The sequence below is a fragment of the Atheta coriaria genome, unplaced genomic scaffold (assembly GCF_025399875.1).
Source record: "Atheta coriaria isolate IRGN ID8LTWV9N9 unplaced genomic scaffold, Caltech_Dcor_3.1 hic_scaffold_6_pilon, whole genome shotgun sequence".
Taxonomy (NCBI): domain Eukaryota; kingdom Metazoa; phylum Arthropoda; class Insecta; order Coleoptera; family Staphylinidae; genus Dalotia; species Dalotia coriaria.
In genome coordinates this window covers 5362936-5376758 of record NW_027045448.1, presented here as the reverse complement: position 1 = coordinate 5376758, position 13823 = coordinate 5362936, and the positions used below count along the sequence as shown (strand labels likewise).

The window sequence follows — 13823 nt, the reverse complement described above, 5'->3', positions numbered from 1 at the left end:
ATTTATCAGTTGAAAGGGATTAACTTGTTTGCGAAAAGTTAGCAGTTAGCAGACAGATTGTTTATTGTTAAGTTATAATAAGTGCATTGAGTGTACAATTGAGAAAAAATTTGTATTTTTAAAATTATAAGTCTGGTAGTTTATGGATGGACTCCGATGTCTCCCAAGTCAATGCACGTACCATCTGGGAAGCAGACGATGTTTCTAGCTGCCCGGAGTTCCAATGGGTCGGTAATTTGATGCGATGACATGGCGTATTTGAAGAGGGCAACAGCAAAGTCGCTGGTGATATTATCGGGCTTAAAAGATTAAAATTTATTATTAATAACACCGGATGAGAGAATAAAGTAGTCTTACCCAATTATTGGCATTCGCGTGAAGGTCATACCCGAGCGAAAGATGGTACTTCAAAAAATTCACTTGTTCTACACATAAACCATATTAGAAGATTAATAAAAGTAATAAAAAGCAATAAATAATGATATTACCATCTGCTGGAACCCTCTTCAAAGTGTCTTCGATTTGATCAGCAGTGGAACTTATCCTCGGCCGACTCTGAGCGTCATGGATGCAGAGTACAACCAGGAAGACCAAAAACGTAGCGACCTTCATTCTGATCTATTCAACTATTGTTTAATAAATAGTTTTAGCGATTTAAGTAGGCAAGTCTCACCTAGTTGAGCAAACAATCAGACTCTCGGTGCGGATCACTCGCTTAAAAGGCTTTAAACCAGATTGATTTGTTTGCACAGCGGTGGGAGACGCGAACAAAAGTTCAATAAGTGATCGTAAATGAATTCGTCCTCTGTTCTTCGCTCCTCATGCGTGCGCTATACAAAGTTCAAAACTGGTATTAATGCGAGCGGTGATGCAAACGATACGGGTATTATCCTGATATAACGTAGGCTTTAAAACAATCAAAGTGCATACCGTTAACTGTAAACTCAATGTATAATAAGTTTAGTACGAATAACCATTTCACAATGAATGTGTATGTATCTAGGTTAAAAGATAGTTGATCAAGTGCTGTGATCTGTAGTGGTGGCATGCGAACGATGTGTGGATCTTGATCTCGATGATGCAGAAGATTGACTTCCAGAATGGTGTGAGCGGTGTGATCGGGGTGATCGGGGTGATTTGGATCTTGTGCGTTTGGCACGATGATGACGTTTGTATAATTTTCGTAGATTTGATTTTATCTTGGTGCTGTGCTTGTATTGCACTTTCCCAGAATTGTTTTCAAAGGATTTGATGCAATCGTAGCAGAGTTGAATCAAAAATGAACAAAAATAATGATCATTGCTATTATCACAGCAAGAATCTACAAAAAAATGTTTAAAATTTTTGATGTGATTTTTTTTTGATTTTTTTAAAACTTACTCCAACTATAACACAAATTAATTTTAACTTCCTAGAATTTGTATCATACCAATCTGTTGATTCAATATTACACATGTGATAAGCAAACAATCCGGACTGTGGTACCCGATCTTTTTCCAAAGGCGCTGAGGTCCAACCATCACGACAATCACACTTTCCAGTTAGATTATTGAATTTCCCAAAATGGCAGTTTATGTTGGCGTTGCTATAGTAGAAATCTTCATCTGCTTTTGAGGTCATACCAGCTTCTATTGTTTGCAGATCTGCTTTTGTAACGGTTTTCTCCATATCACGACATTTATTTGTACCAGGTGAATAAATCTAGTAAATATTTTTTGATTTTAATTTTAAAAATATATAAAAAATAAAAAAATATTAAATATTACTAAATCAGGCATTTCCTTGCATGGATCAGTTAAACAAAGAGGCACTTTTTGACATCTTTGTAAATGTCTGGAGAAATAATTGCGTGTTCCCAAGTATTTCATGTGGCAATCAACTGGATTGCAATGGTTTAAAGGATCTTGATCAACTGTTTCACATCCGGTTAGTTCACTCTTACTAAAATAACCTTCAACATATTTTTTGGGTGTTTAACATTAGTATTTTGTTTATTATTGCATTAATTACCTCTCATAACTAATGGAGTGCTTTTCTTTGAAATATAAGTATTAAAAGAGATATTAGCTTTCTTTTGTACTACTTCATCCTGTTCTGTTTTGAATTTTATAGAAATCAAACAATATCCTCGACGATTATGCAAATACTTGAAAATAAAATTCAAAAAATTAAAATTTTTCATAAATATTTATGTTTTTTATGTTTCTGTACCATATTTGGATATATTATAGTTAAATTCTTAAAGCAATGTGCTTTCAAGACTCCCATGTGTCCACCAATGAGATACATAAAAGCAGAGTCTTTATCCATTTCAGTAATCACTTCTGTACACTCAATCATGTTTACTTTTACTTCATAGGAACAAGCATTACTGTTTTCCATTAAAATATCTACAAATACTTAGCATTAAAGTCATATTTCTAGAATAAATATGTAATTAATCTTACAAAATACCATTCCAATTTCATCACGACTTAAAGCCGCAACGTTAGCATCCTAAAATAACTCTTTCGATAAAAAACTGAATATATTTTGAAAATTATAAATTATGGAATGTGTTTTTACCCGTATTTCGATTTTGCATTGCGTTAAAATGATCACATACAATAAAAAGTAAAATAATTTAATAAACATGTATTTAGGTTGGACATTACTACGCTTGACACGTAGGATCTCTTGACATGCACGAATCTGTTGACATTGACAAATTGTGTGCCACTTTGAGGTAAAGTGGACATTTCCTTCTCATCGAGGATTTATTTGTGTAAAAAATTGTAATTAATTGAATTTTAATTTGAATAATTTGTTTGTTTATGTGTAGATATTTTCATAAAATGAGAAAAATCATCGGTGGAAAATTCAGTCATATAGACGTTTTATTTGGGTGAAAATGGAACATTTTTCTAACATTTTCTTTTTATCTGTGCTTATATTTCTTGTAAAAGTGAGTTAAATATCATTTTACACTATTTTTAAACCTTTGACTTGCTTATAAGTATAAATGGTTGCCATGCCAATTTGTTTTAATCACAATTTATAAATTTAATCATTTTAGTGTAAAGTTCACGTGAATTCTACAGATAAATACGAAACATCTATCAAAGAATGTTCAGAAGACCTAAATTTAGACCCTGGATTTGTAATAAGTTATCCTACAATCTTGTCAAAAACTGATATTGACCCTAAACAGCTCAGTTGCATAAGGAAATGTGTCTGGGAGAAAATGGGTTACATTGACTCAAAATCAAACTTCATAGAAGCTGCTTTCTGTGAAGATCATCCAGAAATGCCAGAGAATCACGTGCATATTATCAAAAAATGCATTCGTCCAGCGGGTACAACAATATCCACGGAATGTTCAGCGTTTTATAATTTTGACAAATGTATTAACGATGAAATTAAAAAACTACGCGGTGTACACTAAAATTTGATAAATGAACAAACATAAAATTTCCCAAATAAATCATTTACTAATTTTAGGTTAAGTACGTACTTCCTTTTTATGTTAAACTTAATTCTGTGTGAATCACTGAATAGTAGAAATAATTGACCTTGATATTTATTTGTAAACATGTTATTGCACATAAAATAAACTATCCAGCACAAAATTTTAGTTTTCATCCATACATCCAGCAATACACACTTTTAAAAAGAAATTAAAAAAAAAAAACATGAAATTTACGTTGAAATTTTGTATTTTAACCGCGTTAGTAATATTTATTCAAGTAAACAAATAAAATTTTAAGTATAAACATAAAAAATCTAATATAAATATTTGCAGGGTCAAGAGGAAGAGGCTCCAGATGACAAACACAAGAGAATTGTCAACGAATGTGCACAAGAATTACACACAGACGCCGCTTACTTCATACCGGACCCAAAAATGGTCCCAACGCATCCATTCGATCCCAAAAAGTTCAGCTGTATGAAGAAATGTGTATGGCAAAAGAAAGGCCATATAGACGAAAACATAAACTTCGGGGAAGCTGCATTCCGAGCTGACACACCCGAAATGCCCAATGCTCACATTAATATCATCAAAAATTGCTTAAGTCTCACTGCAAAAAACATCTCAATTGATTGTTCAGCATTCAGAGAATTCGACACATGCGTAAATGCAGAATTTAAAAAAATGTACGAAGAAAATCAACACTCAAGTTAAACCATCATAATCTATCAAGACATAACCTATAAATGAATATTAACTTAGTTTATTACAACTGGTATAACTAATATAATCATATTCAGTGGTGAATTTCTTTAAGTCCCTTGGTCTCGTGTTCCTTTTCAACGTATTCAGGACTATCCAGAATTTCATACAGGTCCCTAGTCAATTCCGGCGATGGTTGCAAAGCGATGGCGGCTTTTACTTCGTCTGCGGCTTGCCTCTTCAGACCCAATTTGAATAGGGCCATTCCTCGTCGATGAATGCATTCGGTACGCTGCGACAAGTTGGCGTAAACTTCGGGCTTCATTAAATCAATGGCGGTCGAGCAGTCCTGGACGCATTTATGATGATTACCTATTGAAATATTAGATAAACAACTCTAATACTAACTAATCATAATCAATACTAAGAAATTATGAATATTACCAATCAAGTAATGTGCTTGTGATCGCAAAATATAAAAATCCACAAGGTTTGGTGATAATTCTATTCCGAAACTAAACGCGCTGATAGCACCCAAATAATTTTTATGTTCCATAAATTTCTTTCCTTTGAACAGAATATAATCAGGATTTTTTTCTTCTGGGCGTAGGTCTTCACTGACAAAACCAGCGGTTCTACGAGCTTGAACTTGTTTACTTAACCATTCAATTTCTTCTTCTTCTTTACTTTCTCTGCTAGGTGTTGGGAGAACTCTTGGAGTGAATTCTACTTCAACAACACCTTGATTACCATTATAGCTTCTAGGCATTGGTACAGCTGGAATATCCTTTTCAGTAACTTTATCTTCGTCACTTTGTTGATAAGTTTTTTTATAATGCGCTAACATAACCTTAGATTTTTTAAATTTCGTTGACTTTGTATCTATTTTCAACTCTTCAATATCTCCCAAAGCTTTTATTTTTTCTTTTTCTCTTAATTCATCAATTTTTCTTCTCTGTTGACCATCAATTTCCACAGACATAGAAACAGCGTCTCTTTTCGCTTGATAGAAATTATTCCTTTTATCTTCTGCTTGTTTTGTTAATTTTTCTTGCGTATCAACAATTGCTTTCGCTTTTATAGCCTTTTTCTCATCTTTTGATAGAATTTTCTCCAATTGCGGCCACTTTTCTGGGTTTTGTTTCTTTAACTCGTAAATTATTTTAGTACTAAGTATAGTAGCACTCGATTCATCTGAATTTATGCTTTCATATGGGAAGCATTCAAAGAAGAATGACTCAAATGATGCTTTGAAGTATTCATCGGATGTAAACAAGTCAACTGCAGAACTTGGCGCACTATGTAAAGGAACATGGACGCAGATATAATGGTCTGTTTGCGTCCACGTAAAGTCCTTCACAATGATGGGCATTTTGCTCCGGACACAATATTAATCAACTGAAGCCGGTTTAATTGACTGACAAGTAAACCAGATTTAGGTGCGTATTGACCAAACATTGTTTCCATAACAACACAAATTGATGTATTTTGAGGTTAAAAATAAAAAAAGTAGATTTATATTTCAATATTTTATTCTGTATAAATGATATTGCACCACCATACCTAAAAATTCATATGAATCATGTGAATTCTTTTGTTTGTAGTTAATTTAGATAATAATGAATAGACTTGTTTACACAATCATTATCCGTCCTTAAAGAATAATAATATGTCTTTCGTAAGCCAATCGTGTGTGAATGCGAGAATCGAAGCACGTAAAAGGCAAGAATGAGTACAAGAATCGAGCGGGAAAGCTACATCGTCGTTTTTTAAGGTTACGTTTTCATATAGGTACATTTTTCGTCCACAGCATTGCGTTTTTATCTTCATTTTAAATTTTGTTAATGATCTTTTTGGTTAAGATACTTGAACGCTATTCTTTCATCGTCGTCAATTGTCAATAATTGGGCTAAAATTATTCAGCTAGGACCAGCGCCCCAAAGATGGACGCTCTACTCATTTACAGTTTTAAAGTTAACTAGAGACTCGGGAAAGATGAAAGAGTTTTTCTTTATACAAGGTTTTCTCATCGTCGCGATAATTGTTGGATGATTACATAGTAAAACACGTCTCGAAAATAAATATTTCAAAAAATGAAACAACGAGAACTCAATTCATCACAAGGACTACACTTAGGAGTAACTTTATACGGTATGTCAAATGTCTTTGAATCAACAAATCGACTGTACGAAAATCGAATTTTACAATACGCTTATTGATACAATTTTCTCATAATTTTTTTCTTCATCGTCGTCTGCTTAATAAAATGTCGAGTAGAAAATTCTTATTATTTTTTTGTCAAATATTTTTGTTACAATTTTTATAGTCGGGATCGGTTTTTAGTTGTCGCATCTCAATAACTCTCATCAGCAGCTTGTTACTCTTATTATTTTTATACAACTTATCTATATGTATTTATAAGTATTTACGTTATTCTCTTGACACTCAACAATCATCTATTATTAAGCGGAACTCAAATTTATGTACTTCAATTGGATCGAATCATAATATTGTTGAGTCGCAAGTCGCGTGTTTTAACAAGCAATCAATTTATACAGGGTGAGACACGAAACATTAAATTTTAAATAAAATTTTGGTGAAAAATGCAATAAAACTGTTAAAAATAGTTTTAAAATATAAATCAAGTAAAAATAAGTGAGTTATTGTTTATAATAATATATTAAACAATAATTTTTGAATAAATTTAAATGTTGAAATGATTTTTATGATTTAAAAGTTTTGTTTGATGTATAATGCACTTAAATGATTTATTTATAAATTTGATGTTTTCTGTCTCACCCTGTATCTCCTACTTAGTTTACTTACGATTCGTAATATGTTACATATAAAAAACTAAAATCTTATGGGGTAACCGGGGGTGGCGACGTGGTTTCTGTGATATTCTGATAAATTCTTTAATACAATGCTGTTTTGCTCGCGCTGCTTTGTTTTATCTAACTATCTAAGTGCATCGCTGGCCTAATGGAATTTCAGGCTCGTCCAGACGATCGTGCTGGGATGCGCAACAGCGCCGATCTCGCAGTTGACCGTCCTCGATCGGCCATTGAGGACAAACAACGCTTCGTTCGCAGGTGTCACCATGTACTGTCCAAACAGACCTGAAACAATATTTACCAATGTATAACGTTGTAAAGTGTTCAATTAGCTATTTCATTAAGGTTTGCAACTTGCGATAATCGCAGATCAGATTATATTGGAAGATTCAGGGGTGGAGGAGGAAAGTTGCGAGTTTATTTACCTGATCCGCTGATGGGCCTATTGGGATTACCCCATTTGGCTAATTTAATATTCATGGCCCGCCCGACGCCGGTGATAATCTCCACTTTGCCGGTGAGCAGGTTCAGGAAGAGAATGTCCTCCTTGTCCTGCGCGCTCGCGTACAAATCGTAGCTGTGCGTCGTCTCGCTCGGATAGAACGTGAGGTCGGAGATGTTGAGCGTTGTCTTAACGTCGAACGAAAACACGAGTCCGTTTGCTGCAATGCGATTAAAGAAGGAGAGTCAGCGCGAAATCGTCCCAGGCAGTTAGTGCATTATTGCAAAACTTGGCAAATGAACCTTGCGATAAGAGCATCGAGCAGTGAGCTTCCCAACGAAACCCTCTGCCTCTGCCTCTGCGTAAACTCACAAGTAATTTCCTGCACAATTAACGTCGCCCCATTTTCGGTGCGGTCCAACGTGACGAGCTTCCTCGAGTCAGGCGAGATGAACGGAATGCCCGGCAGGGTCGGCTTCGTCGAGATGACGGTGTCCGTTAAATAATCGAGGAGTAGTTGTCCGGACTGCCGGCCCGTCACCGGCTCCAAGCACTGCATTATGACGAAGCCATCTGCAAGCATACAACGAGAGAGGGAATTGTAATGCGGCGACGTGCGGTGAATTACGGGCGGGCGCGTGTCGAGTTAATGTTGTAATTAGCGAGATTGCCGCGAGGTGCAAACGCAGCGTTCCATAAATATTAATCGCACGCTTGTTTGCGTACGAGATTAGAGAATTACACGACTGCAAGCGGTTTGACGGGGTATACTCACACAGCGCGGAAAATTGCACTTGCGCTGGCACGCAGTTGTATGGCGTCAGGTCGACGGAACGCGTGTAGCGCAGATTCTCCAGATCCAATTTGTACAGGCCACGTTGGTTCGTGTGCGTGACATAACCGTACTTGAAACTGTAGTGCGACAGCTCCTGATTGGGCGACGGGATGAACAAGCCTTTAACCAGATCGAACTGACCGTCGATGGGTTCCGGATGGACGGTGTGGTGTTTCCGTTTTTGTCCCGCATCTCTAATCACCTAGAGAACAAAAAAAAATTTTTTTTAACAAATTGACATAAAATTCTAACAAAACATTTTGTCCCCAGAGGTGACAATGGAAAAAAAGTAATAGGGTTCTATTCAGGCGGGTTCAAGATAATATTCTCACTTGTATTGTCTTGATTCCGGTATTGTTCGTCGACCTCCAATTCAATACCCAGACCTGATCCAGATGCGGGACGTAATAAAGATCCACAGGATATTTATCAGTGGCTACGACCTACAAATATAAATATAACCTCAAAATTCTTCATTTTTTATTTAAATGGAATAGTTTTGTTTAATACTCACATCAACAACTACCATTTGAATTTTGGAAATGATAAGAATGCGGTCTTTATCCGGTTGGGTGGCATAGATGTATCTGTTGGCAACATTCACGGCGCGCCCCCACGTGCACCGTACCCCCTTGTCCCCACACACGTACTCCTAGAGATAGAGAACAAATTACAAAACACGTTACGACTGCGATCTGATAACAGCGAAATTTATGTCTCGATTATGCTCTAATAGTGCTCGTAGCTTACCTGCGTGCCGGGTATAATATCCGTGCTCTGTATCTGATGGTAAAGCCTGCACGTGGTCGGTTCGTACACGGAGACGCCCCACTCGTGGAACGCGAAGAAACGCCGCTCCTCGTTTGGCGATGCTGTGATACGCAAAGGGGAGAGGAAGAAATTAGCATATTATTTACTAATACCGGTTACGACTTGATTACGCCTAACGAAGAACGCCAACAAAAACAGGCTAATCAAATAAGCAAATTGAATTTCCGGGCCGAAAACACGGAAAATTTCACAAAAGTTTACTTACTTGGTGTAGGCTGCTCTTGGACGACCAATGAACTGATGTCTCTTGTTAATCCGCCTGAAACATGTCCAACATGATAAACATGATTTACAAAATGGCTGCTGGTGTATAGTGTATACCTGTATTGGTAGCTTGACACATGTAAGCGCCCGTATCGGCAAACGCAATCTTTTTAATCTTCAACGCGGTGCCATTGCCAACTATTTGATATTTCCTCGGGCTTTCCAAATGCAACGGTTCGTCGTTTTTCAGCCACTCCACCTATAGAAAATAAAAACCATTCAGGCTTTAAAGCTGAAAGCATCGAATACATATTTCGCCGTGTGGCGCTGGTAATGCAAGAAGCGCGCGTGTTATTATACGTCAGTCAAGCGTAGGTGGCAAGAGAAAACGAAATTTACCTTGGGAAATGGCTCTCCGGCGACATGACAGTACATTGTCGCGTCCTCGCCGGGTCGCTTCGATTGTATGCGCGGTGTGACGTGCACTTCCGGCACAGCTGACGTCGCACAAGGGGAGAAAAGGTTTTAAAACTCGACGGTAAATTTTATGTGACAACGTGATAAACGAAGCAGAGTAAGAGAAAAAAAAAACGTAAAGTGTAGTGTAGAGAAAACTCACTGTGCACGGTCAATATGTGCGTTTGGACGACGTCCTTGTTGCGCTGCGCGTGACAGGTGTAGTTGCCGGCATGCTGCAGCTGGATGCGGGTGAGATACAATGAGCCGTCAGCGAAGACGCGCACCTCTTCTTCGTTCAGCGTCGCCAAGTCCAGTTGATTGCGTCGCCAAACGATCGGCGGTACTGGCGACCCGGTAACATCACACTTGATCTCGACGTTGTCTCCGACTCGCACGGTCAAGTGATTTGTCTCCAGGGCTTTGTCCAATGACACCACGGAGACACCTATATTTGTTTCAAATTTAAAAAGTTTTCTTTACAATTCATGAGAGAAACATACTGTATAGTTTACTGAATGCAACGTAGAATTCATTGATGCTTAGTTTTCCGTCGTGATCAGTGTCTTCGTAATGTATCATGTTGGGTAAAGTGCATCCATTACTCAATGAGTCCAGATGTTCCTGATTACCAATCTAAAAAAAAAAACAACTTTTTCGTTTTTTCACGGTTTTGACACAATAAGTGGAATTTTAAACACGAATGGCCGAAGACGTGACTAAAATACTTTAGTCACGGGCTTTAGTCACGAGATGGAGCATTAAACGTTTTTAAAAACGGAAAAAATAAAAAAAAAATAATTTTACCTCGCTAAGTTCTGATGCCTCTAAATTTCCATTATTATTAGTGTCATAATGTGAAAACATAATAGACACTAAATAGTCCTTGCTGTGGTTATCCTGTGACATCAACCGCGCGTGATTGTACAATAACAAATTATCCTGAAATTGAAAATAAGCAAATTTAAATCGATTGCTTGCGCTGGAAAAAAAAGTTAATAACTGCTCACTTTCATAATTTCGTACTCCTGCATGGAGCACTCCTGCTTGTCGTAGTAAATCTCATCGTCCTTCTCCATCGTCTCCGTGTCGATTTCATTTTCGGCATCGGGGACGCCTGGGAGTCGTGCATTATAGCCTGATGGCTTCCTGGAGGTCGCCGCGGGACTACTAGTCGTCTGCGAGTGGATAGAGAACCGAATTAATCGAATTACATCGTGTGCGAGAAATGAAAACGCTAGAATATTGGCACAAGACGTATAGGACGAGTACGCCGCTTTGGAGGGAAACGCTGAGCACATTTAATTCGGCTCGTTTTCATATTGAGAATTTATCGTCGATTGGTGCGCGCGCTTTCGTACGTTTTTCTTGCGTCTGCCATTTCATGCATTGCTCAATTTTTTCGTGAAGCTTCCTCCGGGGACATTCTACTACGTTAGCCGATTGTCGACGCTTCAATTCCCATAGCTATTTATATAGTGCCATTCTATTTCGACCCACACACACACACATATTCTAGGTAGCTATCACCCTAGTAGATATATTATTTCTGCACAACACCCGCACTCACCGCAATTTCCTCATTTTCGGCGATGGTCGCCGTAGTGGATTCTCTGTTGGCGTCCGTTATGAATGTGTAGACGTCCTGACTCTCAGTCGGTGCTTCGTTCGATATTTCTTGATTCAATGTCGGCGCCCAGCCTTTACCTTTTCGGAAATAAATCATGAATACATAGAAAATTTATTTGTGTGGGATTTTGTTGTATGTTTACCATGTTTAACGCAATGGACACCGCGTTGTACGGAAATGGCGGTTCTTGTGAGGCATGCAGCGCGATGCAGCTCGCAGTGGCTGGGATAGATGTGACCATCGGAACCGCACACTAATCGCTTGTGGAATGCGATGGGGCATTGTCTCTGACAGATGCATTCTGCCTCGCCCGTTATGCCCAGGACGCATTCATGACCCTTGTAGCAGTAATGGACTAGACATGGATCTGAATAAGTCAAAGATATTGTTATTCAGACGATTCCAGACCACTTTAGCATTTAGTAAATCACAAATGAAAATATGGTTGCATATTATGTTGTATTGCATGGGTTTGAAGCATATAGTAGCGACATCTATCGTCAGAAATAAGTAATACTTTAATTTTTTGTGAATTTCTCTTCTTTTTTCTTTGATATCTCGTAAACTATTTATCTGATTGAGTTCAAAATTTCAATATTCATCCATTGGAACAGTACATTTCTGATGAATAAATAGTTGGGGGTGAAAAAATAAATTATTGCTGTAATTTTCACAAAAATATTAAATTTTTTAGTTTTTTCTTCGGAAACCATGAATTTTTTGCAGTTAATGTTAAACTAACACTAAAATTTTATGGCGTGCGGCATAATTATAATAATCAACGCAATATCACACCTTTTTAATTGTACTTACTTGTTTCTAATAATGTGATATGTGTGGTTTCAACTCGCGGCGTCGACGTGTACGAATCTCTGTGATGCCTTGATCTCTGCAAGCAATGAAACATGCATGGTTTTATTTACGCTCCAATCCTAGGTGGGTGCAAGTGTACACAGTAACACAGGTTTATGCGAATGCCCGCAGCAGCAAATGCGAAACGTCGAGGGTTTGTTGATTACGCGCACGGAAGTGAGCGAGATAAAATGCGCGCACCGCACTCAAAATAAAAAACAACGTAAAAAGCATAAAAACACAACCAAGAAGAACCGCAACTGCTCGCTCTGGTTTAATTATATCCGGCTGGTGAGGCGTTACAAAGCGCTTTTTTCCGTGCGGCGAAACATCGATAAATATGTCAGGTGTTTGGTTGCACAAAGCGCACACGATGTGTGTGCAAGCCAGCATCGGAAATACAACAAAAAACGCAAAAAAAACCTAAAAAATGTTGTGTCTGTGCTCATAGACGAAAAGATATATCATACAATATACAATTCACAATGGAAATTATTTTCCGCTTCTCTATACATTATAAACGGGTTACACACTGTGTGTTTTATTTTTTCTCGTTTCCTTTTTCTTTTTGACTCTTTGTATTTGAGAACAATCCAAAATAAATGGAAATCGTGAAACGTCCGGAAATATTTTTATATTTTATGTTTATACGCTGTGCGGGTTTCGAATTTCGTCTACGTGCGGCTTTTGGCTTTCCAATTTGATGGATTTCCCATTTTATTGGCGAAAATTCAGCGCACTATTCCGGTGATATACTATGCAATACTGTCAAGTGGAAAAACATTATTCCAGCCACTGAATGTAATAGTTACACACATAAGCCACACGCGTGTCTGAAACTCCTCGAAACTGTCACGCGTCCCTACTTTTCGGCGTAACGGTAAGGGCAAATGGTTAAAATAATATTTAAAATTTTCCGCTTGGAAAAGCGACGCCGTAAAGCTCTCGTGCGCGTAAGAAAATTCAAATTCTCCGAGTCTTATAAATCGTGCCGTAAAATATGGAAGATACACACGATAATCGCACGGATGGCTAGAGTCTAAAACACCCACTGAATTTATGAGCGTTCACCCTCTTTACCACCAGGAGTCAAAAACGCGACGATGGGAAAAAAGACGCTTACTCTCCGAGATGGCGAAGGTTACGACGCAAGGAAATGTGCGAACGGTAGAAAAACAACGTGCGCGCGCTCTCGATCCGAACGAAGCAAGTGGAAAACTGTAAAACCTTTTGCCCGCAGCGCGCTAGCGTTTTGGGGCTGGCGTCTTTTTGCGTTATTTACATCGAAACAAACTAGCCGGCGTATAGCTAACAGGAAGCGGCGTGCTCAGCATGCCACAAAACGGCGGCAATGAACTCAACTCACCAAACTTGCGGTCATTTTATGTCGGACCGAATTTTCCGACTAGTCGACGCCCGTATACAGATTTTTACAGGCGTCAAGTTTTAGATCTTTTAAAAATTTACCTTATGAAATCATAAAAATGTGTTTTTACGTGTTAGTAATAAAAACAAGAGAAAAAAAAACGTTAATAAAATTATTTTTGAACTATTTGTTGATTAATTTGTTTTTAAATTTTATCCTCTCA

The 13823-nt window shown here is 37.7% G+C and overlaps 4 protein-coding genes and 1 long non-coding RNA gene across 6 annotated transcripts in view; 1 reads left to right on the top strand and 4 right to left on the bottom strand.

Annotated features, from left to right (window-relative positions):
* Nucleotides 1-45: 45 nt before the first annotated feature.
* On the bottom strand, nt 46-812 carry LOC135794938 (uncharacterized). Its single transcript, XM_065306438.1, has 4 exons — nt 674-812; nt 489-618; nt 358-425; nt 46-299 (listed from the first exon to the last, which is right to left on the bottom strand). Exons 2-4 carry the CDS (start codon nt 610-612, stop codon nt 141-143), a joined length of 351 nt encoding a protein of 116 aa, XP_065162510.1. The 5' UTR covers nt 613-618; nt 674-812; the 3' UTR covers nt 46-140.
* Nucleotides 813-932: 120 nt separating this feature from the next.
* On the bottom strand, nt 933-2722 carry LOC135794935 (uncharacterized). The gene is made up of 7 exons (XM_065306433.1): nt 2566-2722; nt 2448-2496; nt 2212-2390; nt 2011-2146; nt 1767-1951; nt 1381-1701; nt 933-1321 (listed from the first exon to the last, which is right to left on the bottom strand). Exons 1-7 carry the CDS (start codon nt 2632-2634, stop codon nt 1274-1276), a joined length of 987 nt encoding a protein of 328 aa, XP_065162505.1. The 5' UTR covers nt 2635-2722; the 3' UTR covers nt 933-1273.
* On the top strand, nt 2647-4255 carry LOC135794940 (uncharacterized). Of its 2 annotated transcripts, none has more exons than XR_010548994.1 (4): nt 2647-2764; nt 2822-2944; nt 3056-3725; nt 3782-4255. It is a non-coding gene; the product is annotated as an uncharacterized lncRNA (long non-coding RNA). The 2 variants fall into 2 exon arrangements; XR_010548995.1 differs by having other exon boundaries at nt 2707-2725.
* LOC135794932 (dynein axonemal assembly factor 4-like) lies at nt 4240-5584 on the bottom strand. The gene is made up of 2 exons (XM_065306430.1): nt 4595-5584; nt 4240-4522 (listed from the first exon to the last, which is right to left on the bottom strand). Exons 1-2 carry the CDS (start codon nt 5520-5522, stop codon nt 4245-4247), a joined length of 1206 nt encoding a protein of 401 aa, XP_065162502.1. The 5' UTR covers nt 5523-5584; the 3' UTR covers nt 4240-4244.
* Nucleotides 5585-5664: 80 nt separating this feature from the next.
* The window catches only part of LOC135793564 (follistatin-related protein 5-like), a 56849-nt gene continuing 48690 nt past the window's right edge, over nt 5665-13823 (bottom strand). The window contains exons 3-19 of the mRNA XM_065304579.1: nt 12196-12271; nt 11525-11749; nt 11323-11459; nt 10763-10930; nt 10560-10694; nt 10256-10388; nt 9916-10200; nt 9696-9793; nt 9414-9555; nt 9298-9351; nt 9012-9133; nt 8776-8913; nt 8594-8704; nt 8202-8463; nt 7799-7999; nt 7410-7646; nt 5665-7269 (exon numbers count right to left, since the gene is read on the bottom strand). Of these exons, the coding sequence (XP_065160651.1) occupies nt 7130-7269; nt 7410-7646; nt 7799-7999; nt 8202-8463; nt 8594-8704; nt 8776-8913; nt 9012-9133; nt 9298-9351; nt 9414-9555; nt 9696-9793; nt 9916-10200; nt 10256-10388; nt 10560-10694; nt 10763-10930; nt 11323-11459; nt 11525-11749; nt 12196-12271 (2664 nt within the window). The 3' untranslated portion in view covers nt 5665-7129. The remainder of the gene's footprint in view (nt 7270-7409; nt 7647-7798; nt 8000-8201; nt 8464-8593; nt 8705-8775; nt 8914-9011; nt 9134-9297; nt 9352-9413; nt 9556-9695; nt 9794-9915; nt 10201-10255; nt 10389-10559; nt 10695-10762; nt 10931-11322; nt 11460-11524; nt 11750-12195; nt 12272-13823) is intronic.

Excerpts from the sequence above, each read along its gene's own strand:
- LOC135794938 (XM_065306438.1), bottom strand. The coding sequence starts at position 612 with ATGAAGGTCGCTACGTTTTTGGTCTTCCTGGTTGTACTCTGCATCCAT. Across the intron at positions 426-488 it reads GAAGAGGGTTCCAGCAGATG|AACAAGTGAATTTTTTGAAG; the intron begins GTAATATCATTA and ends GTTTATGTGTAG. Across the intron at positions 300-357 it reads ACGCGAATGCCAATAATTGG|CCCGATAATATCACCAGCGA; the intron begins GTAAGACTACTT and ends TAATCTTTTAAG.
- LOC135794935 (XM_065306433.1), bottom strand. The coding sequence starts at position 2,634 with ATGTTTATTAAATTATTTTACTTTTTATTGTATGTGATCATTTTAACG. Across the intron at positions 2,497-2,565 it reads AATGCAAAATCGAAATACGG|GATGCTAACGTTGCGGCTTT; the intron begins GTAAAAACACAT and ends GAGTTATTTTAG. Across the intron at positions 1,322-1,380 it reads TAATTTGTGTTATAGTTGGA|ATTCTTGCTGTGATAATAGC; the intron begins GTAAGTTTTAAA and ends ATTTTTTTGTAG.
- LOC135794932 (XM_065306430.1), bottom strand. The coding sequence starts at position 5,522 with ATGCCCATCATTGTGAAGGACTTTACGTGGACGCAAACAGACCATTAT. Across the intron at positions 4,523-4,594 it reads ACAAGCACATTACTTGATTG|GTAATCATCATAAATGCGTC; the intron begins GTAATATTCATA and ends ATATTTCAATAG.